Source organism: Mustelus asterias, chromosome 15 (genome assembly GCF_964213995.1).
Source record: "Mustelus asterias chromosome 15, sMusAst1.hap1.1, whole genome shotgun sequence".
NCBI lineage: Eukaryota > Metazoa > Chordata > Chondrichthyes > Carcharhiniformes > Triakidae > Mustelus > Mustelus asterias.
The window spans coordinates 2446047-2473810 of NC_135815.1; the positions used below are offsets into that span (position 1 = coordinate 2446047).

At 47.6% G+C, this 27764-nt stretch overlaps 1 protein-coding gene across 1 annotated transcript in view; it reads left to right on the forward strand.

The window, feature by feature from the left end:
• The window catches only part of LOC144504769 (immunoglobulin gamma-1 heavy chain-like), a 50094-nt gene extending 31175 nt beyond the window's left edge, over positions 1–18919 (forward strand). The window contains exons 2-8 of the mRNA XM_078230513.1: positions 1506–1841; positions 8798–9142; positions 12161–12508; positions 15088–15238; positions 16399–16442; positions 17348–17391; positions 18387–18919. Coding sequence (XP_078086639.1) covers positions 1506–1841; positions 8798–9142; positions 12161–12508; positions 15088–15238; positions 16399–16442; positions 17348–17391; positions 18387–18509 — 1391 coding nt within the window. The 3' untranslated portion in view covers positions 18510–18919. The remainder of the gene's footprint in view (positions 1–1505; positions 1842–8797; positions 9143–12160; positions 12509–15087; positions 15239–16398; positions 16443–17347; positions 17392–18386) is intronic.
• The last annotated feature ends 8845 nt before the right edge of the window (positions 18920–27764 follow it).

Consider the following 27764-nt stretch of genomic DNA (forward strand, 5'->3'; position numbering starts at 1 on the left):
CTACATTCTTCAGTTCCTGCCTAATATTGTTGGAATTAGCCTTCCCCCAGTTTAGCACCTTCACTTGAGGACTATACTTTTTTTCATCCAACGGTAAAGCTTACTGAATTGTGGCCACTGTTTCTGAACTGCTCCCCTACTGAAACATCGACCACCTGGCTGGGCTCATTCCCCAACACCAGGTCCAGTATGGCCCCTTCCCTAGTTGGACTATCTACATATTGTTTCAAGAAGCCCTCTTGGATGCTCTGCCTCATCCACGCCCCTAGCACTAAGTGAGTCCCAGTCAATATAGGGGAAGTTAAAATCTCCCACCACAATAACCCTGTTACTTTTACACCTTGCCAAATCTGCCTACATATCTGTTCCTCAATCTCCCGCTGGCTTTTGGTGGCCTATAGTAAATCCCCAACATTGTGACTACACCTTTCCTATTCCTGAGCTCTACCTACATTACCTCGCTGTATGAGCCCTCCGAGGTGTCCCCCCAGAGTACAGCTGTGATATTCTCCTTAACCAGTAGTGCAACTCCCCCACCCCTTTTACATCCACCTCTATTCTGCCTGAAACATCTGTACCTTGAATGTTAAGCTGCCAATCCTGTCCTCCCCTTAACCAAGTCTCTGTAATGGTAACAACATCATAGTTCCAAGTACTAATCCAAGCTCTAAGTTCACCTGCCTTACCTGTTACACTTCTCACATTGAAACAAATGCACTTCAGTCCACCAGACCCTCTGATTAGCAATCCCACCCTGCCTGCTGTTTCTCTGAGTCTTACTGGTTCTACTCTCTGGTTCTCCTTCAGTTAATTCACCTTTGTTTTAGATCCCACCCCCCTGCCAAACTAGTTTAAATCCTCCTGTGTGACACTAGCAAACCTCCCAGCTAGAATATTTATGCCTTTCCAGTTTAGATGCAACCTGTCCTTCTTGTACAGGTCCCACCTTCCCCTGAAGAGATCCCAATGGTCCAGATATCTGAAACCCTCCCTCCTACACCAGCTGTTTAGCCACGTGTTGAGCTGCACTATCTTCCTATTTCTAGCCTCACTGGCACGTGGAACAGGGAGTAATCCTGAGATTACAACCATTGATTTCTTTAATTCACTGATTTCTTTATCCTATTGATTTCTTTAAAACTGATCCAGTCCCATCTTGTCCCCCGGACCCCCCCGCCACCCCCCCACCAGCCCATTCGGGATGACTGCCACATTCCTACACTCTGTACCTGTGTTCTGCCATTTACACATTCCAGTCTCTGAATGGACACCATTATCACCATTCTCAGCCTTTATCATCACCATTTACATTCCTTTTCCCTATCTGTCTATGCTATTCTTATTTACAGCCCCCGCCGCCCCCAACAGTCTAAATCCTGTCTGATTTTATTTGTCTTCAGCTCTGACGAAGGGTCATCCAGACTCGAAACATTGGCTCTATTCTCTCTCCACCAGATGCTGTCAGACCTGCTAATATTTTCTATCGTTTTGTGTTTTTGTTCCAGTCCTTACCCAGTCTCCGAGTGTGGAACGTGTCACAGAGGGTCAGACTGCACGGTTACAGTGCACCATGGGGAACGCTGCAGTGACAGACACTGATGTTTACTGGCACCGGGAGCGACCTGGGAAAGATCGGGAGAGAGTTTTAACACATTATACAAGGAATAACATACACCGGAGCCCAGGTTTCACTGAGCGTTTCCAGCCTTCCACAGACACCTCCAATAACAGCTTCATTCTGACAATCACCATGGTGCAGCCCAGTGACACTGCCGTCTATTACTGCTCAGTGTGGGAAGGAACCTGGGTCTGGGGGAAAGGAAGCCGGCTGAATGTAACCAGTGAGTAAAGTTTCATTCCAATAATCCACAGCAATAACCTCTTCCAGATGAGTGAGTTGGAGGTGAGTTTGTGATGATGAGGAGCTGGGAGTGATGTCAAGTGATCTTACTGATGGATTCACTGTGGGGAAGAAGCTGAGCTCAGGTTCAGCAACTCCCCAAAGTTCCACATCTCGGGCTTCATCCTGACGGGGTGTCTGGGGGGATTAGTGCCGTGAGGCTGTTCACTAAGCTGCAGAAGAAGCTTTCTCTTCGCCGAACCCTCATGTCGGGCAGGGATCCGGAGGGAGAGGAAAGAGCCTTGGGATGGATGGAGGAGGTGGAGAGACACAGCTGAGTGACGGTGGAGATGGAGATGTTGAGCAGGTTTCTGAGGGTGAAATGATGAGGAGGAGGAAGCCACGGATGGTGCCTTGGGGACACAGCAGAGATGATCATTCAGACACTGGGGGAGACACCAGTGGTGCTGATATAATATTAATGATGTGAGCAGCAGGAGGGGCAGTGTGGGAGAGCGGTGCCAGGAGCTGGAATGTGCATCAGAAACTTTCAAACAGGAATGTGTGCTCAGTGGTGTAGAAAGGAGAGCAGAGGTGAAAGATTCTGAGGAGGGATAGACAGTGGACATCACAATCACACAGATATCACTCATCATCTTTATCTGTGAAGTTGTGGTTGGAGTGAATTCTGATTGCAGGGTCAGGAACAGGGAGTGGGCAGGAGGGGGGTCTCGGGATGTGGTGGTGCAGTGATATTGTCACTGGACTAGTAATCCAGAAACCCAGGGTAATGCTCTGGGGACTTGTGTTCGAATCCCACCACGGCAGATGGTGAAGATTGAATTCAGTAAAAATATGGAAGAAAACTTTTAATAGTGACCATGAAACCATCATTAATAGTTGCAAAAACCCATCTGATTCATTAATATCCCTCAGGGAAGGAGGTCTGCCGTCCTTACCTGGCCTGGTTCTACATGAGACTTCAGACCCCCAGATTACAGGAGGAAAGGGTCAGGAGGATGGATGGTCTTTATTGTGGAGACAAAGAAATCCATCTGTTCCTTAGAATTATGATGATACTGTGCCTTTAAGAAATGTATTTGTGTCATGTTTCTTGTGAGGGGACTATGTTACACTTCAGCTCTGATTACGGTGCCGATTGTCTGCAACTGCCGAAAATGCAGATGAAAAGTTCCTCCGAATTATTGGGGTGTTTGTTTTACCTGAGTGAATGCATTTTTGCTATTTTTAGGGTTGCCCACTGGGATTTTCAGTTATATAGTTAAACTGTGTTATTAAATAAGGTTTGTTTTGATAAAGGCTTCCCAGTGGGTCAATAGAATCACACCTGGAGTGAAACACCTTTAAGAGGTGTAGTTTGATCAAGTTTCTCTGCAGGATGTTTCTCGCATGCCCTGGAATTTTGTTGGCACCGTGTTGTCTGTGACTGGTGTCCGTTATTGTTGCTGAAGCAGTATAATTGAAGCAATGTTTATTTTCATCTGGACTAAAGCAGTGTCCTCTGGTTTTAATGTGTGCCCTGGGATTGCTGAGTGGAGCTTGATTGGATAGGATTGACAGCTTCAGTCATGTGACTACAGACAGCTATTTTCCACAGAGCAATCGAGTTTTAGTTTTGATTTGAGCTGCTGCCAGAAGCTGATGGGAGCAGGCAGTGTTTCTGTCTCTCTCTCTCTCCTGAGACTTTCTCAATGTTCCAAGACTGGACAGCCTCCGAGATTTAATCCAACATTCAAAAGACCAATTCACATCGCTGTTCAAAATCTGCAAATGCAGCATCACATGAGCATACTTGCTTCAGTGCTAACTTCATCTGAAGCATGGTGTGTGTCTATGGGGTTGCTTTACATTGCATCAACAGAGGGAGCTAACTGTTAAGGATTAAACTGTTTCATCTTTAATTCTTGTTAGTGGTAAAAGTTATGCTAATTTTTATTATTATATGTTAACTGTTTTTAAATAACCTTTCTTTGATAAAAGCTTCCAAGTGGGTCACTTGAATCATACCTGGAGTAAAACACCTTAGACTCACCCTAAAGCCAAAATCAAATGTGAAACTTAGGGTCTGGGCTAACTTCACAGAACACCTTGGAGTCTCTGGCCTGGGTTTTACCACACTTTATCCTCACACTAATGCCAAAATTAAAAACAGTTCGGGTCCAACTAACTTCATTTGTACCTTGGAGTTTTTGCGATGATCCCTAACAGAATTGGTGTGTGAAATGAGCGTGGGGGGTGTGGGGAGGTGTGGGGAGGTGGGGGGAGGTGGCAGGGAGGGGGGTGGGTAGGGGGGTGCAGATGGTTAGTGGTGGAGAGGAGCAGTTTGAATATGTTCCTCGTCTCCAGGTTTAACTGAGAGCCGGAAGAGGATTTGTTTTTGAAAAGGGAACATTGCAGCATTCTGTGTTTGAGGCACATTTAACCAGAAACATCTGGGCAGGTTACTCACCAACTGTTCCAGCTTCTGCCCTGTGAGACCATGGGGGTGACAGTGAGCGTGGGGATGGAGAATTATTTGTGATAATTGGGGGAGAATGCTGAAGATAACTGAAACTTTAACCAGGGGATTGGCAGATATTAATATCATTCTTCACATAATGGAGTCTCAAATTGGGGAAGTCTTGCTGCAGTTTCACAGTGAATTAGTGGGACTGTAACTGGAGAATGGGTACAGCTTTAGCCCTCCTCCCTAAGGGGGGATATACTTGTAACAGAGGAAGTTCTGAGAAGGTTCATTACACTGATTCCTGGGATGATGAGTTGTTTGATGAGGAAAGGTTGAGAAGATTGGTCTGAGACTCAGTGGAGTTTTGAAGAATGAGGTTATCTTATTGGGATGTGTGTGATTCCTGAGGGGACTTGATGGAGTAGATACTGAGAGGGTGTTTCTCCTCTTGGAGGAATCTCAAACTAGGCAACGCTGTTTAAATTTAAGGAATTAAGATTGAAATGAGGAGTAATTTCTTCCCTCAGAGTCGTGAACCTTTGGAGTGCTGATTCCAGACAGCAGTGGGATTTGGGTCATTGAATATATTCAGGGCGGGGCTGCAGGAAGGGATTTCTTCTCCAGGAATCGAGAGTTTGGGGAAGCTGGCAAGAAAGCTGGGCTTAGTTAACAATCAGACCTCCCATCATTGTCTTGAATCATGGACAGGCTCGAGGGGCCAAATGGCCTCATACTGTTCCCATTTCTTATGTTCTTTTATGACCATGGGTGCAAGGCCAGTGTCAGGGAGGTTGGATGGTGAGGTGACAGAGTTCAAGTTGCCAGACCTTTGAAGGATATATATGAGTTAATGAGATGAATAATAGAATGAGGATGTAATGAGAAAGATCCCTGTTTGTGATCAATGTGAAGCAGCAGATATTGGAAAGGTCACACAGTTGCTTCCGTTATAGTCGGTGTGTGTGTAACATTAATCTACCCTGTCAGTGAGGAAACTGATAGGATTGGGTACAATGTTGTTCACACACCCACTCACCATCCTCGGTTTTACTTTCTGTTCTATAAGAAGCAATACTGGCTGGGTGTGAAATCTGAATTCCACCTATTCCTGTTTGTTTTCCACCCAAACATTCACATTCCAACTGTCCCCATTCACCCTTTATTCTCCCCACAGATGCTGCCAAAAACCTCTGCGTATTTCAAGAATTTCCAGAGTCATTTTGTTCAGATTTCCAGAATCGACATTATTTTATATTTTATATCCACAGGCCAAGCTGGGATTGGGGAAATGTTTCTGCCACCGTTCAGTGGTTTTGGGAATGGGAATATGGCAGTTACGATGTCCTGGGAGGAAAGGAATATGATTTTTCCCAATATTACTATGGGATACGGTGAAGCAGGTTTCGGGGGCTGTGTGTGTGTTTGTGTGTGTGCAACTAATTTAATTGAACTGAAGACAGTTAGACTGAACAGTTTAACTCATCAAAAGGGTTCGGTATAAACGCAAGTTTTTGGAATGGAGATGATCAAAGCTGAGAGAGGATAAGTACGGGGGCGATTCTCCCATTGCAAACCGCAACTTTTCTGACGGGTCGGGTGGGGAGATGCGCGTGTCGGCCATTTAGCGGGTTCCCCGCAAACATTTACGACCCGCGCGCATCTCCCAACTGGACAATAATGGTGCCGCTGGAACCACGCAGAAAACCGGCGGGAAGAGAGATAAGTGATTGAAATCTGATTTTAATGTATATATTAAACCAAAGGTGATCCAAGGTGAACTATCAAGATGGGTACAGAACTGGCTTGGCCATAGAAGACAGAGGGTAGCAGTGGAGGGGTCTTTTTCTGATTGGGGTTCGTGACTAGTGGTGTTCCGTAGGGCTCTGTACTGGGACCTCTGCTGTTTGTGATATATATAAATGATTTGGAAGAAGATGTAGCTGGTGTGATCAGTAAGTTTGCGGACGACACAAAGATTGCTGGAGTTGCGGATAGTGATGAACATTGTCAGAGAATGCAGCAGGATATAGATAGGCTGGAAAGTTGGGCGGAGAAATGGCAGATAGAATTTAATCCAGATAAATGCAAAGTGATGCATTTTGATAGATCTAATAGATGGGGGAGCTATACAATAAATGGCAGAACCATCAGGAGCATAGACACACAGAGGGATGTGGGTGTGCAAGTCCACAGATCCTTAAAGGTGGCAGCCCCGATAAAAAGGTGGTGAAGAAGGCATATGGCATGCTTGCCTTTATTGGACAGGGAATAGAGTATAAAAGTTGGCATATGATGTTGCGGTTAGATAGAACGTTGGTTAAGCCACATTTGGAATACTGCGTCCAGTTCTGGCCGCCACACTACCAGAAGGACGTGGAGGTTTTGGAGAGAGTGCAGAAAAGGTTTACCAGGATGTTGCCTGGTATGGAGGGTATTAGCTATGGGGTGAGATTGAGTAAACTAGGGTTGTTCTCCCTGGAAAGACGGAGGTTGAGGGGCAACCTAATAGAAGTTGATAAAATTATGAAGGGCATAGGTAGGGTGAACAGCTGGAAGCTTTTTCCCAGGTCAGAAATGACAAACACAAGGGGTCACAAGTTCAAGGTGAGGGGGGCAAGGTTCAATACAGATATGCGGGGGACGTATTTTACACAGAGGGTGGTGGGGGCCTGGAATGCACTACCAAGCAAGGTGGTTGAGGCAGACGCGCTCGGATCATTTAAGACTTATCTAGATAGCCACATGAGCAGACTGGGAATAGAGGGATACAAACGGATGGTCTAGTTAGGAACACATGATCGGTGCAGGCTTGGAGGGCCGAAGGTCCTGTTCCTGAGCTGTATTGTTCTTTGTTTCTTTGTTTGTTTCTTTGTATTTTAAATCTAGTTTGCATCTCCCATCCCGCCAGGAGGATGTCATTCGGCGGGGTTTAGAGTAGCTCCCCTTGTTCGGGGAACCAGTGGGAGACCCCGCCGGAGTGAAGGGGTGGCAATTGGGTCCCCCCCAGGGGTCTGGGCAAAAGGGGGGTGGTGCCCCCTGGGCATGGGCACGTTGGCACTACCCAGCAGGCATCATGCAATGTCAAGGGGGTGGGGTCCATTGTGGGAGGGGCCAAGGCAGTGACTGGTGGGGTTGGGGGGTTCCACTGCCACTCTGCATTGAGATTGGTCTGGGCTGGAGGGAGGCCAGCGATTGGGGCGGGCTGAGAGGGGTGGACTGCTCAGGGGGCCCTGCCTCCCTGGGGGGGGCTGCCTCCTGGGATGGGGGGTCTGACCCCAGGGGGGGGTTTCAGCAGGGGGGTGGGGTCTGCCTCCTGTCAGGAGGTCAGGGGGGAGTCTGCTGGGGTGAGTGGAGTGGGGGGATCACCACTGCTGTGTACGGGGGGCTGGGCATTGGGGTGCTCCAGGACGGGGTCGGGGGGGGGGGGTGGTAAGGGCTGGCCCAGGAATGGTCCTCGGTGCCGTGATCGGGCCGTGGAGGGGGCTGGAGGGGCAGCACTGTGGGGGTCCCGGGCTGGCCAGTGATCGATCTGGCCAGCAAATGGCGCATGCACAGAGTTCCAGAACTGCCAGACCCCGCCGCGAATAGGCCCCGCCTCCGGATTTTTAATAATATTAACAATTGGGACATCTGCATTGCACAGAGTGCAGAGATTCGGGCCTGAAAAAAGAATCATGATCGAAACCAGTTTTCTCGACAATTCAGCACTTTTGGGAGAATTGCCCTCTTCATTTCTGGGAATGGGAGTTTTTATTCCTGAGTTCCGGACACATAGTTTCTTGCAATAAAATATAAATTGCAAATGGTTGTAGTAGCTTGATCAATTTTCCCTTTGTGATTTGGTCAGCCTGGTTATTACCACCTGCCATGTCTTAAATGTGGATGGAAATTTGCATGAGGAGATACGAAGTTTGCTTGTGCTCACATGGGGAATTTCAGAGATAAATAACAGGGTATTTACAACTGGCAAAGATCAGAAATGAATAAAACAATGTTATTAAATTTATTCTGATCAAAGGAATAGTGGCCATAAAGACAACACGCACAAGGCCGCTCTCTGCACACAAAAGGACTATGTTCCAGCTGTGCGCCTTTTTCCAAAATAAATGGGAAATTTGGGAGTCTCTAATTCAGACAACTCTCTCCATGGCAACAAGTCAGCCAATCTGAGTTGACTTTCTAACCAATTGTCCTATTTTTCTCCCGTTGAGTAAATTGTGATTGTTTGAAATTTAATATTCTTGTGTTTTTCCTGATGAGTGTAAAATGAAAAGCTTCAGCAACACGTCTCTCTATTCGATGAGATTCAGGTCCTAAACCACGAAGGGACGGATCATTTATAATTCCTCACACAAATCGATATGACTTCATTTGAATCACCCAGCCCATTGGTTCAGTCTCAGCATCTCTTTAACAACAAACTTTCCCTTTAAACGTTTTGTAACCTCCAGACTGGTTTTTAAATTGTTGATATTTTCCTCTTTTTAAAGGTGCGAATGTTCCAGTCCTTACCCAGTCTCCGAGTGTGGAACGTGTCACAGAGGGTCAGACTGCACGGTTACAGTGCACCATGGGGAACGCTGCAGTGACAGACACTGATGTTCACTGGCACCGGGAGCTACCTGGGAAAGATAGGGAGAGAGTTTTAACACTGGATACAGGCAATAACATACACCGGAGCCCAGGTTTCACTGAGCGTTTCCAGCCTTCCAGAGACACCTCCAATAACAGCTTCATTCTGACAATCACCGTGGTGCAGCCCAGTGACACGGCCGTCTATTACTGCTCAGTGTGGGGAGATATCAGTGGGAACGGGACACAGCTGAATGTAACCAGTAAGTCCAGTTTACATAACAATCTCCTGAAGTAATCACCACTTGTGACTGTGTGGGAGATGAGTATGTGAGAAATATCACAAACCCCTGTGGTAATGGGAACACATTAGAAAAATAGACTGGGTGATCTCATGCGCTCTTATTAAAGAATAAAAATTGTGCATCGCTCCTGATTTCTCAGTCTTCAATTCTTTGACATTTTCTCTGTTTCTCTGTTTCTGTTTGTTTCTAATCTTTCTCCCTCTCCTTTGTTTACTCAGCTTTCTGTCAGCGTGCTGTCTCCAGCTGTTTCTGTTTTATATTCATTCTTGGTGGGCATTACTGGTTAGGGTCCACCACTAGTTGTCCTTGAGAAGGTGGTGATGAAACAGCCTCTTGAACTGTTGCAGTCCATGTGGTGTAGGTGCATCCACAGTGCTGTCAGGATTGGAAATTCCAGGATTCTGACCCAGCGACAGTGAAGGAACAGCGATATATTTCCAAGTCAGGATGGCGAGTGACTCGGCGAGAAGCCTCCAGGTGGTGGTGTTCCCATGTGCCTGCTGCCCTTGTCCTTTTAGAGTCATAGTCATCGAGTCGTAGAGTCGCAGAGTGCAGAAATGGTTGAGGTTATGGGTTAGGAAGGTTCTGTATTTGGAGCCTTGGTGAGTTCCTGCAGTGCATCTTGTAGATGGTACACACGGCTGTCACTGTGTGTCCATGGTGGTGGGAGTGAATGTTTAATGTGATGGGTGAGGTCCCAATCAAGCACATTGGCTTTGTTCTGGATGGTGTCGAGCTTCTTGAGTGTTGTTGGAGCTGTACTCATCCAGACCAGTGGAGAGTATTCCATCACACTGCTGACTTGTGCCTTGCAGGTGGTGGACAGGCTTTGGGGAGTCAGGAGGTGAGTTACCCTCTGCAGGATTCCCAGCCTCTGACCTGCTCTTGTAGCCATAGCTTTTATATGGCTAGCCCAGTTCAGTTTTTGAACAATTCTAACCCCAGGATGTTGACAGTGGGGATTCAGTGATGGAAATGCCATTGAATGTCAAGGGGCGATGGTTAGATCCTGTCTTGTTGGAAATGTTCATTGCCTGACACTAATGTTACCCACCACATATCAGCCCGAGTCTGAATGTTGTCCAGGTCCTGCTGTGTGCAGGAACAGCCTGCTTCAGCAATGGAGGAGTAATGAATGGTCCAATCATTAATGAACATCCTCACTTCTGACCTTATGATGGAAGGAAGGTTATTGATGAAGCAGCTGAAGATGGTTGGGCCTGGGACACTATCCTGAGGAACTCCTGCAGTGATGTCCTGGAGCTAAGATAATTGACCTCCACCCATCTTCCTTTGTGCCGGGTATGACTGCAGGTGGAGAGGAAAAGGTGAGGAAAGCAGTGAGAAGAGTGGGATTCGGGAAATTAGGGGTTTCTGGGAATATGATGTCATACATGAGAAATGAGCAGGGAACCAGTGGAGGCTGGGATCAGGGAGGAGGAATGGGTGAGGTTTCGAGCTTGGCACACTGCTGGGTGCCAGGAATAGTGAGAGTCATAGGGATGAGGAACGTATGTTAGCCGAGGCAACAATGTCCACATCTTGGGAAAGACAATGCTTCAGGTTGGGATCCGTAGAAGGAGCACAGCCAAATTGCCTCTTTAGAGTTGGGAACCACGTGTCAGGCCATTTCATCTCAAAAAACAACTGTCTGGCTATCTGTTCAATATGTTACTGTTGGTAGAGTTGCCAGATGCCCTTGTTATGAATCTTGGTTGAGTTCCAGATTGACTATGGACCGAGTCAATGAGATAATGTTAACATAGTTTGAAGCAAAGTGCTCCTAGTTATTTGACTGACATTTCTAAGGTTGCGAGAAGTTTCTTTCTTTGTGGTTTTTCAATGCCTGTTTGTTTATTTGAACACAGTTAAGAGATGTTAAAAGGCTTAAAACTTTACCCACTGATGCTACGAGTGGCAATGGTTATTTGACACTTTGCCTCTTGCTCACTGTATCAATTTCAGAAACATTTCAATGAATTCCCAGCTGTGCTCATGGCATATGGCTTCTATACATAGTGGATACTTGGAGAGTAGGTGTGGAGCATGCATGGGAAAATGGAAAGGGCATGAGGTTGCAGTAAGCAAGGAAGGATATGATGAGTCATGGAGGAGGCCTGAGGGTTATCAGGAAGGGCGGGATCTTAGAGTGAAGTTCCACAATTGGCAGAATGTAACAGGACAGGTCGATATGGTGGGATAAGTTTGAAATTCCCTGTGTCTATTTTTACCAATTCCCAACAATCCCGGAAGGGGAAAATCCAGGCCAGATTGATAGGATGGGGTAAAGAAGAGGATTAGCAGCAGTAAATCAGTCCGTGTGCGGTCACGCTGCAATTATTATACAGGAAATTTCAAACTTTATACCTTTACTTTCGCCTTTCATTCATCTTTTTAAACAATAATTTGAGTTCTTCCAATAATCAGCTGTGAAGATTGTGAAGTTTATCTAGTCGATAGTTTGTTTTCTGTGGGTGGGAATGTGCACTGAATGGATAATATCAGCAAATTCTAGAACATTCAGCAGATGCCCTTTTGTCACATCATTCCCTCCCTCGCTGCAAACAACAATTTCCATGTTGGAAGAATGAGAAAATTGGGGTGGCACGATGGCCCAATGATTAGCATTGCTGCCTCACAGAGCCATGGACATGGGGTCGATTCCCAGCTTGGGTCACTGTCTGTGTGGAGCCTGCACGTTCTCCCCGTTTCTGCGTGGGTTTCCTCCAGGTGCTCCGGTTTCCTCCTACAGTCTGAAAGATGTGCCGGTTAGGGTGCATTGACCCGAACAGGCACCGAAGTGTGGCAACGAGGGGATTTTCACAGTAACTTCACTGCAGTGTTAATGTGAGCCTACTTGTGACTAATAAATACATTTTACTTTAGAATACTCTGCAGATCATTATTGTAACCAGAAGAAGATTTCTAAAATGTTGCATTTCAAGTTCTATGATTTTTCTTTCTCAATATTAACAGCTCCATTGTCTGACCCAGTCCTCATGCAGTATCCAACAGTCAGCAAGGTGCCAGAGGGTCAGGCTGTCGACTTACAATGTGCCATGTACAATGCCAGTGTGATTGACACTGATGTCCACTGGCATTACCAGCGAGCTGGCTACCGCAGTGAGTGGCTGATCAGCCAGTTTGTGAATGGCACCATTACCAAGTCCCGGGATTCCCACCACCGTTTTCAGCCTTCCCGGAATGTCAGCAGCAACAGCTACATTCTGACCATTGTGAATGTGACCCTCAATGATACAGCTGTGTACAGATGCAGTGTGTGGAGCTACATTCATGGAGCAGGGACCCAGCTCAATGTCACTGGTAAGTCAATGCTGAGTGACTGGCGTGTGCATGGAATGGAAGGGAGCATACAGAATGGCAGAGTGCTCATCCAGGCCTTCGTTCCAAAGATTGAATTAGGTTGGACTGGTTAGGAAGTCAGGCCTGGAGGGACCTAAGTGAGAAACTGAATCACAGAATTGCAGAGAAGACCATTCGTCCCATCATGTTTTCACCCTCGCTCTGAATGCTCAACTCGCCGAGTGCCATTCCCCTGCAACCCTGAACATTTCTCCACTTTTGATAACAGTCTAATTCCCTTTTGAATGCTTCAATTGAACCGGTCTCCACCACACTCTCAGACAGTGCATTCCAGATCCTAACCACTCGCTGTGTGAATCTGTCTCCACCACACTCTCAGACAGTGCATTCCAGATCCTAACCACTCGCTGTGTGAATCTGTCTCCACCACACTCTCAGACAGTGCATTCCAGACCCTAACCAGTCGCTGTGTGAACCTGTCTCCACCACACTCTCAGACAGTGCAATCCAGATCCTAACCACTCGCTGTGTGAATCTGTCTCCACCACACTCTCAGACAGTGCATTCCAGACCCTAACCAGTCGCTGTGTGAATCTGTCTCCACCACACTCTCAGACAGTGCATTCCAGATCCTAACCACTCGCTGTGTGAATCTGTCTCCACCACACTCTCAGACAGTGCATTCCAGATCCTAACCACTCGCTGTGTGAATCTGTCTCCACCACACTCTCAGACAGTGCATTCCAGATCCTAACCACTCGCTGTGTGAATCTGTCTCCACCACACTCTCAGACAGTGCATTCCAGATCCTAACCACTCGCTGTGTGAATCTGTCTCCACCACACTCTCAGACAGTGCATTCCAGATCCTAACCACTTGGTGTGTGAATCTGTCTCCACCACACTCTCAGACAGTGCATTCCAGATCCTAACCACTCGTTGTGTGAATCTGTCTCCACCACACTCTCAGACAGTGCATTCCAGATCCTAACCACTCGCTGTGTGAATCTGTCTCCACCACACTCTCAGACAGTGCATTCCAGATCCTAACCACTCGCTGTGTGAATCTGTCTCCACCACACTCTCAGACAGTGCATTCCAGATCCTAACCACTTGGTGTGTGAATCTGTCTCCACCACACTCTCAGACAGTGCATTCCAGATCCTAACCACTCGCTGTGTGAATCTGTCTCCACCACACTCTCAGACAGTGCATTCCAGATTCTAACCACTCGCTGTGTGAATCTGTCTCCACCACACTCTCAGACAGTGCATTCCAGATCCTAACCACTCGTTGTGTGAATCTGTCTCCACCACACTCTCAGACAGTGCATTCCAGATCCTAACCACTCGCTGTGTGAATCTGTCTCCACCACACTCTCAGACAGTGCATTCCAGATCCTAACATCTCGCTGTGTGAAAAAGTTTTTTCTTCATTTCTCTTTGGTAAATTACTTTATTTTGATGCCCTGTGGTTCTCGATCCTTTCACAATGGGAACAGTTTCTCCTGATCTACTCTGTCAGACCTCCAATGTTTTTGAATACGTGTCAAATTTCCTCTCAGCCTTCTCTCCTCCATGGAAATCAGTCCTAATTTCTACAATACTTCTCCAAAGGCCAGGATACTGTGTGCTTTATTAACTGCTCTCTCCACCTGTCCTGTCAGCTTCAATGAATTATGCATACACACACTCAACTGTCTCTGTTTCTGCACCCCCTTTAGATTTGTAACCCCTATTTACATTGTCTCTTTATGTTCTTCCCACCGACATGTATCTCCTCACATTTCTCTGTGTTGAACTTTATCTGCCACCTGTCTGCCCACTCCAACATTTTGTCTCTGTCCTTTTGAATTTCCAAACGATATTCCTCACAGTTTCCAATACTCTCAAGTTTCAGATCACCCACAAATGTTGAAATTGTGTTCTGTACACTAAGGTCTCGGTCATTCATGTATCTCAGGAAAAGCAAGATCCCAGCACTCAGCCCTGGGGAACTCCACTACAAATGATGGGCTGATCTTGGGCTTGAACTCCATTCGCTGCCTGCTCACCATGTCTCTGAATTCCCCGACAGAGCAACATCTCTGTATTCCAGCCTTAAATGTATTTAACAATGGAGCATCCACATCCCTCTGGGTGCAGCACTGGAGAGATGGTTGCTGAGTTTGTGAGGTTTGGTGAGTGTGGACAGGCAGAGAAAGCGGATCATTCCTCATCCTCCCAACTTCACACAAACAAGCGTTTGGAAGCTCTGGGATTGTTTTGAATGTTCTGTGATTCTTTGGTATTGGTGCAAACTGCTACTGGATCACGGGTCTCTGCTCTGCTAAATGACTGATCTCTGGGATTGTTTCAGATCCATAAAAAAAGGCAACAATGTTAGAGGAAGAAGCCATTATGTTGCACTGGCCTTTCATTCCAGGCTGTTAACTTGCCACGTATCAAAGGGACATGTTTACCCGAATGTGCTCAGCAGAAACTGACAGAAACAGGTTCTGTCTGATTTTATTTCCATTCAGGTCGATGTACATTACTCAAACTGAAGCTGTAGTGTGTGTAACATTCTGATATTTTACAGAAGAATCATCCTCCAATAATCCCTGGACTTCAGATCCCGTTGTGTTCAGCCTGGCTATCATTCTGCCCTTGGTTGTCTTGTTCTGCATTGCTCTGCTCACAGGTTATCTTGTAAAAAAGAGGTTCTGTTCAGCAAAGAACTCCACACCAAGGTAAATACGATTCATCTTGTGTCTGCTGCTGTAACTGGACAGGGGCACTATTTTATAACTTGCTGCTTTTAGTGAGGAGTAACTTTTCCCTTGTCGCGTACAGTTCATGCGGAGTGACCTGCTACTGATGAGAGCCACACATGTCCAGATGCTCAACTGGTGCCAGTCATCTCCAACTGTCACGGCATCACACTTACTCCAGCACTGACCAACAGGCACCTAACCTGCTGCTGAGAGTCAGGAAGGTTTTAACAGTTAAAGTACGAAACATCACCCTCAGGATATAAGTGCTGGATAATTCCCCACCTAGCCCACCGAATGAACTAGATCAGAGCGCTGGTTTCATGCCTGTGTCTCGCTAGCTGCACAGTCCCTCATGATGCTCAGACCAAGTGAGAACAGTTAGAATGGACACTCTGTGTAAGCAGCCTACTTCAGCCATTACCCTCCCCACAAGGAAACAATCCAATCATATTTACCCACCCTGTTCCCACATCTCTTCAGTTTCCTTTTCCATCACCTCCCCCTCGAATCTAATCTCAATGCTGACATTATTTCTGCCTCACCCTCCCTTACGTGGCCAGGAGTTCCAACCTATCTGGAAGAGACTGAGACACAGGTTCTGTCCCGTTGTCCCCAATCCAAACTCCCTGTGTGTCCTCTCGCTGCTCCCCGGGCTTTGGGATACAGGAAGCAAGAAGCAAAATGATTGGTTTATTGATATCGAGACACAACAGTTTTATGAACTTACCCAGGTGTGGAAATCAGAATCAAGGATCATCATTCCCTCTGGGAGACCAAGGGTTAATCGCTCACGACTCTGAACTTGTCCCTGACGAGAAATCATTGCAAAATGAGAAGTTTCTCAAACAATTCTTTCACTTCCTCAATCTGGAACAATAATAAGTTGCATGATCCTGATCAAGCTTCCCAGCATGCTTTCTGATTTTGGTCAAATTCTTTGCCTTATTGTTGGAGCAAGTTCTGTCTATTTAGGAAATGATTCAGTTGATCTTGCTCATCCGTGAAATCTTCCATAAAAAACTAATATGGGAAATCCATGTTGTAAAATCTAAACTGCATCTCCACCCAGAGTGTGAATATTACAGCGCTGTTCTGTGGTAAAGTCGCAATTAAGCTAATGTGTGGCATTTCTTTAGGGTTCCTGATGGAGACCAGAACCCTGTGTACGCAACAGTGGATAGTAAGTAAACTCATTCAATCATTATTGCAAAGTTTGGCAGGAATTACTCTCAATCCCAGATGTCCCTTTGATGCTGATAGTTTTGTGATGTAATTAACTTGAGAATAATTTGACCAATTCATTGTCTGATTGACAGAATTTACTGTTAAAGGTTGTAAATCTACATCCTACAGAATGAAGATGGCAGGAGGCTGCCCCCAGCCTTGTAGCTGCACTGTGAAACACCCCCTCAGTGTGGCAATGCTGCAGCCAGTGGTCCCAAAGAGATAGAAACTTCCAGAAAGCCCAAGGAACCAGCTTGTAGTGATCACGCCTTTGTAGATCGAGCACATTGTCCGTTCCCAGAGGGATTCCTCGGGATAGAGAAGGTTCAGATCTGACCCAGTAAAGAGTTTAAAGATAGTGAGGTTTTGATGGAGAGAAAACCTATTCCCTCTGGCGAACGGATCAATAACCAGTGATCATCGAATTCAAATCACTGGGTAAAGATCTAGAGGGCAGATGGGGAGAAATGAGAGTTGTTGGGATGTGGAATACTCGAGCTGGAAATGTGCTGGAAGCTGATTCCAGAAATAATCGGAAAAGAGAGTTGGACAAGTGCTGGAGGATGAGGAATTTCATGGATTGTGGATAAAAAGCAGAAATGTGGGATGAAGCACAATGACCTAGTACAGGCCGAATGGGGCGAATGGCCTCCTCCTGTTGTGTGAGATTCTGATTTGGATGATGAGGTTTCGAAGACAGTGCAGCTGATGGAGAATAATCCACACGTCCCCCATTAGCTTCACTCTGAGAAAACTGCCCAAGGTGACACTGGGATTTTTCATTCGCTCTCATTCAAAGTTTAAAAAGCTCCATCTTTCTGTGGATCTATTCAGAAGTAACATCGTTGTGTTTCCTTTCAGATAAAACCCAGAGCAGCAATCAAGAAGCAGCTTCTTCTGCCTTGGTAAGGAAATGCCGTACAGCTGTTGTGTTGCACAACACCAAGTTATTGAGAATGTCGTTAGTTCCCTTTCTGTAACTAACAGGTCCCGTCCCTTGTAACATCAGCAATTACTGTGGAAGAGCAGCTTTCCAACTGCACTGAGTCAACTCTCTGCCTCACCCAACACAGAAATATTCTGGAGTTTACTGTACAGAACCAGTTACACAATATGTATGAAGTTTATATAAAATGTGCAATTCGGACAGAATTAGAAGCGTTTTGCAGCTAAAACCTAAACAATAGCAGTAGGAGTCGGCCATTCAGCCCATTGAACCTGCTGTCCCATTCGATACAATCATGGCTGATCACCCACCTCAATTCCAACTTCCTTCACTATCTCCATATTCTTTAATTCATTTATTATCCCAAGTATTCCTGTTTAGGTTCCTGTAAGAAGCTGCAACACACAAATAGGCCTTGGATCGGGGAGATGGAATCCGTTGATTCCAGTTGGGAGAGAGAGCGGCTTGTCTCAACTGGCTTTGGATTTTTTACAATCTGTTTACAGGACATGGGCGTCGCTGGCTCGACCCAGCATTTATTGCCCATCCCTAATAGCCCCTTGAGAAGGTGATGGTGAGCTGCCTTCTGGATCCGCTGCAGTCCCTGTGGTGTAGGTGCTTGAGCTGTAAAAGATCCCGGGGCACTATTTGGAAGGTTGGCAGAGGAGTTGTCCTTTAATGTCTCGGTGGTATTTATCCCTTGATCAACATTATCACAGCCCATAATCAGGTCACTGTCACATTTCTCTTTATGGGATCTTGTTTTGTACAAATTAGCAGCTATCGCAGTGTGACCAGTGTCAATAAAAAGCACATCCCAGCAGCTCGTCAGTACCTTCCAGAGAGAGAAAGAAACCATTCAGTTAAAAATAACTCCATTCGATCTGTTCACAGAGACATTCCTTTGTTGCGTTTGGACGATGTTCAGTGATGAATGTTTCTATTGGATTCCAGGCCGGTGAAGGGGAATGTAGTTACGCCGAGCTTCGATTCCATGGTCAAGGCAGCATCCAGCTGAGAGTAACAGTTGCTGAGAGTCCCACAGAGTACTCTGCTGTGAAGCGCACTCAAAACTGAAAGCAAATCAACAAGACAAAGCAAGCAGGCAGGAAACCCCTCACCCAATCACAATCATCTCTGCCTTTGCTGCACATTTTGACAGGTTCAATCTCCCACACCAATATTCCTGCAAGATCAGACATTCCAGACCCTGATATTACTGGACAGACAGACCCTCCCAGACCCTGATATTACTGGACAGACAGACCCTCCCAGACCCTGATATTAGTGGACAGACAGACCCTGATATTACTGGACAGACAGACCCTCCCAGACCCTGATATTATTGCATGGACTGAAATTGCTGACATGTGAATATTGTGGTGAGGATATTATATACACAAAATGAAGCCAATAATTCTCCTTTGAATCTTTTCTGTATGAATATTGCTACAACCATGTAACTCATAAAAGCACATTGCATTTATAAATTCCTTTTGTTGAGTGAAATGCTGGTTTCGATTTGCAATATGAAGGACTAACAATTGCTGGCTACTGGTCAGTGATTAATCTTTTCCAATGGGAGTTGGTGTGAATTGTGAAGAGAATGTTGGGGGTCTGGATGAGCCTGTGTTCAATTATCGAGGCCCCAGTGAAGGGTGGAAATCTCAAGACTGTCTGCTCCTGGGCCCACGGGAAGGAGTTTGAATGAGGCTCGTTGCTGTGGTTGGTGGCCAGAGGTCAGTGGAGATTCCTGAGCCAGACTGGTGTTGGTGATTGATAGTGGGGCCAAGGAGTTCTTGTAAAACGGAATTCAAATGTGATCATAGAGCTAATTACCAAAACCCTCAGGGCAGAGTCCTCATCTCAACCACCTTCAGCTGCTTCACTAACCACCTTCCCTCTGTCTGAGTAACAGCGAGGAGGGTATTTGCTGATGATTTCACACTCCTCTCCATTCACAGTAAGAAGTCTCACAACACCAGGTTAAAGTCCAACAGGTTTATTTGGAATCACGAGCTTTCAGAGCATTGTTTCTTCAGCTGAGTGGCCCTCCATTCACAACTCTCCTATCAATGAAGAAGCTAATGATAATCTGCAGTTAGACCTGGTTAACATTCATTGGCCGAAGTGGCAACTAACATTTGTACCTTAAAGGAATTCCAGTTACCATCTCTTGATCTCCAAGGGCAACAGCACCCTGGGAGAGCTGCCATTGCCATCCTGGGTCACCTGTGAGCAGAGGTTGATCTGGAACAGTCATATCGATGCTGTGGCTACAACAGCCGGGAAGATGTTGGACATTCTGTGATAACTGGTTCACCTCAAAGCTTCTCAACAATCTGAAAGGTATGTTAGGTGTGGACCTGAAGACTCACTCCTTGCCTGGGTGGGTCAGTCTGCAGCAACAGACTGATAGAGTGGACGTGGAGAGAGTGTTTCCACTCATAGGAAAAACTAGAACCAGAGGGCACAACTTCAGGCTGAAAGGATGATCCTTTAAAAAAGAGATGAGGAGGAATTTCTTCAGCCAGAGAGTGGTGAATCTGTGGAACTCTTTGCCGCAGAAGGCTGTGGAGGCCGGGTCATTGAGTGTCTTTCAGACAGAGATAGATAGGTTCTTGATTAATAAGGGGATCAGGGGTTATGGGGAAAAGGCAGGAGAAACAGGATGAGAAAAATATCAGCCATGATTGAATGGCGGAGCAGACTCAATGGGCCGAGTGGCCTCATTCTGCTCCTATGTCTTATGGTCTTATGATCTCACACTGGAGAAGCTCAATACTGTTCACGACAGTGCAATTCCCTGGGGGGCGGGGGGGCGGCCGGGGGGTTGGGGGAGGAGGTTTGCCATTTCCACCCCCACCAGCACACACTCTGCTGTGTGATCCACAGGATCAGATTACTTGGAGTGTGCTGCCCTCTCCTGATTTTTTCGCACAACAGCAGGAACATTGTCAGAATCTTTTCAGCGGTCCAAGTCACACACTCATCCTGTTTGTGTTATATCCGCCATTCCATTGTCATCCGGTCATGGGACTTTCCCACCTATCAGAACCTTGGGAATACTGTCAGTACACAGACTGCAGTGGGCCCAGTATCACAGGTCAGAGGTTAACTAGGATAGTATTATTGTACGGCTCAGAAACCCCAAGTAAATTATGACGTTAGATTCGATCCCAACTAGTTGTTATTTTTGCCATTGGTGTGAGGATAAGGTGTTTCACTCCAGGTGTGATTCTACTGACTCACGAGGAAGCTTTTATTAAAAGAAACTTTATTTAACAACACAGTTTAACTGTAACAGATTAATTAGTTTAACATTTAACATACTTCAGCTTGAAAAGATACAATTCTTAACTGCTAACCTATTCCTATGAGTTCCAATTCAAGCAATATTCTCTTTTAGACTTAAAACCTCTCTTTAAAATCAGTTAGCAAATCCCATGTTGTTTGTAGTACTAAAGCATTTTGAACACCTCTGGAGAGAAAGAGAGAGACACCTGTCTTCTGGCACCCTCAAACAGCAGCCTCCAGCGTGACAAGAGAGACACATCTTGCTTCCTTCAGGACCAGACAGAAACTAACTTTTAAAATAAAAGAGAAACTGTGTATCTTTCCTGCAAGCCCAGCCCTTCCCATTGGCACATGACTCTGTCTCTTGACAAGCAACCTAATCAAAACCCTACTCTGAAAACCCCAAGAGAAATCTAAGTAAACACAAATGCAAGGAAGTTAAAACTAGAGGACACAGCCTCAAAATAAAGGGGGGTCGGTTTAAGACAGAGTTGAGGAGGAACTTCTTCTCCCAGAGGGTGGTGAATCTCTGGAATTCTCTGCCCACTGAGGTGGTGGAGGCTACCTCGCTGAATATGTTTAAAGCGCGGATGGACGGATTCCTGAGCGGTAAGGGAATTAAGGGTTATGGGGATCAGGCGGGTAAGTGGTACTGATCCACGTCAGATCAGCCATGATCTTATTGAATGGCGGGGCAGGCTCGAGGGGCTAGATGGCCTACTCCTGCTCCTATTTCTTATGTTCTTATGTTCTTATTAACTCTGATTAGACAAACACACCATTAGTTACAATCAGTCATTATTCTGCATTCTCAACATGGAGCTCCCTGTTGCCCAGGCAAATGGGCACCACATAAAACAGAGCAGAATTTTAAACATACCCCTTACAAGGAGCATTTCTTAAAGGCACAGCATCATCACATTAGAAAAGAAATATTCACACTCCAGAATAAAAATACATTGGATACATTTATTCTCATTTCTGGGGATTTTTTTGGACAATTTGATGTTAAAACCTTAATTTTGTCGTGGGAGATATATGCTGATAATTATTTTGGAGAGAAACTGTTTTGTATGATTGGCTAAGTTTGATTTTCAATTTATATATTAGTCTCGGCTGGTCAGCAGTAGGGGTTGTATTTAGAAATCATTGCCAGTAATTTCCAATTATTTCTCTCACAAATTTTAAAGTCTGTTCCTCCATCTTCAACCAACCAATCAACAGGATATGGTCATGACAGCAGGGGCCTGACCCTGGCACTGCCCGTTGGCAGGGTTTTAGATGAGGGGTGAGTGTGAAAAAGGACAAAGGGGCTTCCTGTCGTGTTCCGACCCACTCCCACCTCGGGAGCAGAAGAGGCCTCAGACAGGCCACTCAGTCTTTCACAATTGAGGCCCTGAAACAGCCAATTACTGACCACTTAGCGGCCATTTCACACCCAGCTTCAATTTCATAGGCTGGTGCAGGGATTTCCCACCAATGGGGGAAGCCACAAAATAATCACATTTAGGCCTGGAGCAGGGTGTGTGTTGGGGAGGGGGGGGGGGGGGGGGGTGCAGGGTGGAGAGGGAGGGGGAGGGAGGCAGGGTGGAGAGGGAGCAAAGGAGTCTGGGAAGGGTTTTTATTTTAACTTTAAAAGTCAGTTACCTGGGTGGTTCCCCCTCAGTAGTAGTTTTTTTTTTTTCTCTCGGGCCCCTAGCCCTATAAATTGGTGCAGAGGAGATACCCGATCCTCTACACTGGTAGAGGATCCCACCCTTCCATCCTCCTCTAACCTAATTATAAGTGTGGGGAAGTTTTTTGTTTTCTTTTTTTCTTGCTGGTAATGGCTTCAGGGATGGCAGTTCAGGCAGTATGCTGCATCTCCTGTGGGATGTATGTGGTGAGGAAATCCAGTAGTGTTTCAGGAGATTTTAGTTGTAAGAAGTGCATTAGATTGCAGCTTCTGGAGGAGCGTGTAAAGGAGCTGGAGGGGGAGGTAGAGGAACTCCGCATAATTCGGGAGGCGGAGGTGGAAGTTGATAGGAGTTATAGAGAAATAGTAACTCCTAGAAATGAGGCTTGGGTCAATGCCAGGAGGAGGGGTAAGAAGCAATCGGGAAGACAATCCCCTGGGGCGGTTCCCCTCCATAATAGGTTTTCGGTGCTGGAGGCTACAGTTGAGGAGGAATCAACTGAGCATAGAGAGCAGATCTCTGGGGGTGAGCCGAGTGAGAAAGCTCAGGTGGTTAGGGGCTGTAAAAGACTGGGCCTTGTGATTGGGGACTCCACAATTAAGGGGACAGATAGGAGGGTCGGAACTAAAGGTAGGGACTCAGGGTTGGTGTGTTGCCTACCAGGGGCTGGGGTCCGGGATGTGTCTGACAGGGTATTCAGGACTCTTAGGGGGGAGGGAGATAAACCACAAGTTATTGTACATGTGGGGACACACGACATAGGGAGGATAGGGGAAGGGGATATTAGGCAGGGATTTATGGAGTTGGGGTGGAAACTAAAGGCCAAGACTGACAGAGTGGTTATCTCTGGACTCTTGCCTGTACCACGGGATAGTTTAGAGAGGAATAGGGAGAGGGAAGGTTTGAATTCATGGCTGAGGGGATGGTGCAGGAGGGAGGGGTTCAGGTACTTAAGCAATTGGGGCTCGTACTGGGGAAGGTGTGACCTCTATGAGAAGGATGGTCTACACCTTAATCAGAAGGGGACCAATATCCTGGGGGGTAAATTTGCTAAGGCCATGCAGGGAGGTTTAAACTGATTCGGGGGGGGGGAGGGATCCTGAGTAGTGGGGCTGAAAGTGAGGGATGCATGGATGGGGACTGCAATGCACGGCATTGCAGAGGTGGGGTGGAGCAGGGTTTGAAATGTGTATACTTCAATGCCAGGAGTATTCGCAATAAAGTGGGTGAACTTGCAGCGTGGATCAGTACCTGGGACTTCGATGTTGTGGCTATTTCAGAGACATGGATAGAGCAGGGGCAGGAATGGATGCTGCAGGTCCCGGGGTTCAAATGTTTTAGTCGAAGTAGGGAAGGAGGTAGAAGAGGGGGAGGGGTAGCATTATTGGTCAGAGATTGTATCACAGTGTCAGAGAGGAGGTTTGATGAGGACTTATCTGTTGAGGTAGTATGGGCGGAGATTAGAAATAGGAGAGGAGAGGTCACCCTGTTGGGAGTCTTTTATAGACCTCCTAAAAGTTCTAGAGAGGTTGAGGAAAGGATTGCGGAGTCAATCCTGCTTAGGAGTGAAAGTAATAGGGCAATTGTTATGGGGGATTTTAACTTGACTAATATTGACTGGAATTGTTATAGCTCTAGCTCGTTAGAGGGGTCAGTTTTTGTTCAAAGCGTGCAGGAAGGTTTTTTGACTCAGTATGTAGACAGGCCAACTAGAGGTGAGGCTATATTGGATCTGGTGCTGGGAAATGAGCCAGACCAGGTGCTAGACTTGGAAGTTGGTGTGCATTTTGGTGATAGTGACCACAATTCGGTTACGTTCACCTTAGTGATGGAAAGGGATAGGCATGAACCTCGGGCCAGTGGTTTTAGCTGGGGGAAGGGTAATTATGAGGCTATTAGGAGAGAATTAGGAAACATAGGTTGGACTAGGAGATTACAGGGACTGGGAACGTCCGACATGTGGAGTTTTTTCAAGGAGCAGCTACTGCGAGTCTGTGATAGGTATGTCCCTGTCAGGCAAGGAGGAATTGGTAGGGCTGGGGAACCGTGGTGCACCAAAAAAGTTTCTTTGTTGGTTAAAAAGAAAAAGGAGGCTTATGTTCGGATGAGACGTGAGCACTCGGGTAGTGCACTAGAAAGCTTTAGATTGGCTAAGAGGGAGTTGAAGAGCGAGCTTAGAAGGGCTAAAAGGGGACATGAGAAGACTTTGGCGGATAGGGTTAAAGAGAATCCTAAGGCGTTCTATAGGTATGTCAAGAACAGAAGGTTGGTTAGGGCAAGTTTAGGGCCAGTTATAGATGGCAGAGGGAAGTTATGTGTGGAACCGGAGGAGATTGGTGAAGCATTGAACCAATATTTCTCTTCGGTGTTCACGCAAGGGGACATGAATATAGCTGAGGAGGACACTGGGTTGCAGGGGAGTAGAATAGACATTATTACAGTTGATAAGGAGGATGTGCAGGATATTCTGGAGGGTCTGAAAATAGATAAATCCCCTGGTCCGGATGGGATTTATCCAAGGATTCTCTGGGAGGCAAGAGAAGTGATTGCAGAGCCTCTGGCTCTGATCTTCAGGTCGTCGTTGGCCTCTGGTATAGTACCAGAAGATTGGAGGTTAGCGAATGTTGTCCCATTGTTTAAGAAGGGGAACAGAGACTTCCCCGGGAATTATAGACCGGTGAGTCTCACTTCTGTTGTCGGCAAGATGTTGGAAAAAATTATAAGGGATAGGATTTATAGTTATTTGGAGAGTAATGAATTGATAGGTGATAGTCAGCATGGTTTTGTGGCAGGTAGGTCGTGCCTTACTAACCTTATTGAGTTTTTTGAGAAAGTGACCAAGGAGGTGGATGGGGGCAAGGCAGTGGACGTGGTATATATGGATTTTAGTAAGGCGTTTGATAAGGTTCACCATGGTAGGCTTCTGCAGAAAATGCAGATGTATGGGATTGGGGGTGATCTAGGAAATTGGATCAGGAATTGGCTAGCGGATAGGAAACAGAGGGTGGTGGTTGATAGTAAATATTCATCATGGAGTGCGGTTACAAGTGGTGTACCTCAGGGATCTGTTTTGGGGCCACTGCTGTTTGTAATATTTATTAATGATCTGGATGAGGGTATAGTTGGGTGGATTAGCAAATTTGCTGATGACACCAAAGTCGGTGGTGTGGTAGACAGTGAGGAAGGGTGTCGTAGTTTGAAGGAAGACTTAGACAGGTTGCAAAGTTGGGCCGAGAGGTGGCGGATGGAGTTTAATGCGGAGAAGTGTGAGGTAATTCACTTTGGTAGGAATAACAGATGTGTTGAGTATAGGGCTAACGGGAGGACTTTGAATAGTGTGGAGGAGCAGAGGGATCTAGGTGTATGTGTGCATAGATCCCTGAAAGTTGGGAATCAAGTAGATAAGGTTGTTAAGAAGGCATATGGTGTCTTGGCGTTTATTGGTAGGGGGATTGAATTTAGGAGTCGTAGCGTTATGTTGCAACTGTACACAACTCTGGTGCGGCCGCACTTGGAGTACTGTGTGCAGTTCTGGTCCCCACATTACAGGAAGGATGTGGAGGCTTTGGAGAGGGTGCAGAGGAGGTTTACCAGGATGTTGCCTGGTATGGAGGGGAGATCCTATGAGGAGAGGCTGAGGGATTTGGGATTGTTTTCGCTGGAAAGGCGGCGGCTAAGAGGGGATCTTATTGAAACATATAAGATGATTAGAGGTTTAGATAGGGTGGATAGTGATAGCCTTTTTCCTCTGATGGAGAAATCCAGCACGAGGGGGCATGGCTTTAAATTGAGGGGGGGTAGTTATAGAACCGATGTCAGGGGTAGGTTCTTTACCCAGAGGGTGGTGAGGGATTGGAATGCCCTGCCAGCATCAGTAGTAAATGCGCCTAGTTTGGGGGCGTTTAAGAGATCCGTAGATAGGTTCATGGACGAAAAGAAATTGGTTTAGGTTGGAGGGTCACAGTTTTTTTTTAACTGGTCGGTGCAACATCGTGGGCCGAAGGGCCTGTTCTGCGCTGTAATGTTCTATGTTCTATGTTCTATGGAGGGGGAGGGAGGCAGGGTGGAGAGGGAGGGGGAGGGAGGCAGGGTGGAGAGGGAGGGAGGGGGAGGGAGGCAGGGTGGAGAGGGAGGGGGAGGGAGGCAGGGAGGGGGAGGGAGGCAGGGTGGAGAGGGAGGGAGGGGGAGGGAGGCAGGGTGGAGAGGGAGGGGGAGGGAGGCAAGGTGGAGAGGGAGGGGGAGGGAGGCAGGGTGGAGAGGGAGGGGGAGGGAGGCAGGGTGGAGAGGGAGGGGGAGGGAGGCAGGGTGGAGAGGGAGGGGGAGGGAGGCAGGGTGGAGAGGGAGGGGTAGGGAGGCAGGGTGGAGAGGGAGGGGGAGGGAGGCAGGGTGGAGAGGGAGGGGGAGGGAGGCAGGGTGGAGAGGGAGGGGGAGGGAGGGAGGCAGGGTGGACAGGGAGTGAGGGGGAGGGAGGCAGGGTGGAGAGGGAGGGGGAGGGAGGCAAGGTGGAGAGGGAGGGGGAGAGAGGGAGGGGGAGGGAGGCAGGGTGGAGAGGGAGGGGGAGGGAGGCAGGGAGGGGGAGGGAGGCAGGGTGGAGTGGGAGGGGGAGGGAGGCAGGGTGGAGAGGGAGGGGGAGGGAGGCAAGGTGGAGTGGGAGGGGGAGGGAGGCAGGGTGGAGAGGGAGGGGGAGGGAGGCAGGGTGGAGTGGGAGGAGGAGGGAGGCAGGGTGGAGAGGGAGGGGGAGGGAGGCAGGGTGGAGTGGGAGGAGGAGGGAGGCAGGGTGGAGTGGGAGGGGGAGGGAGGCAGGGTGGAGTGGGAGGGGGAGGGAGGCAGGGTGGAGTGGGAGGGGGAGGGAGGCAGGGTGGAGTGGGGGGGGAGGGAGGCAGGGGGGAGGGAGGCAGGGTGGATTGGGAGGGGGAGGGAGGCAGGGTGGACTGGGAGGGGGAGGGAGGCAGGGTGGAGTGGGAGGGGGAGGGAGGCAGGGTGGATTGGGATGGGGAGGGAGGCAGGGTGAAGTGGGAGGGGGAGGGAGGCAGGGTGGAGTGGGAGGGGGAGGGAGGCAGGGTGAAGTGGGAGGGGGAGGGAGGCAGGGTGGATTGGGAGGGGGAGGGAGGCAGGGTGAAGTGGGAGGGGGAGGGAGGCAGGGTGGATGGGGAGGGGGAGGGAGGCAGGGTGGATTGGGAGGGGGAGGGAGGCAGGGTGGAGTGGGAGGGGGAGGGAGGCAGGGTGGAGTGGGAGGGGGAGGGAGGCAGGGTGGATTGGGAGGGGGAGGGAGGCAGGGTGGAGTGGGAGGGGGAGGGAGGCAGGGTGGAGTGGGGGGGGAGGGAGGCAGGGTGGAGTCGGGGGGAGGGAGGCAGGGTGG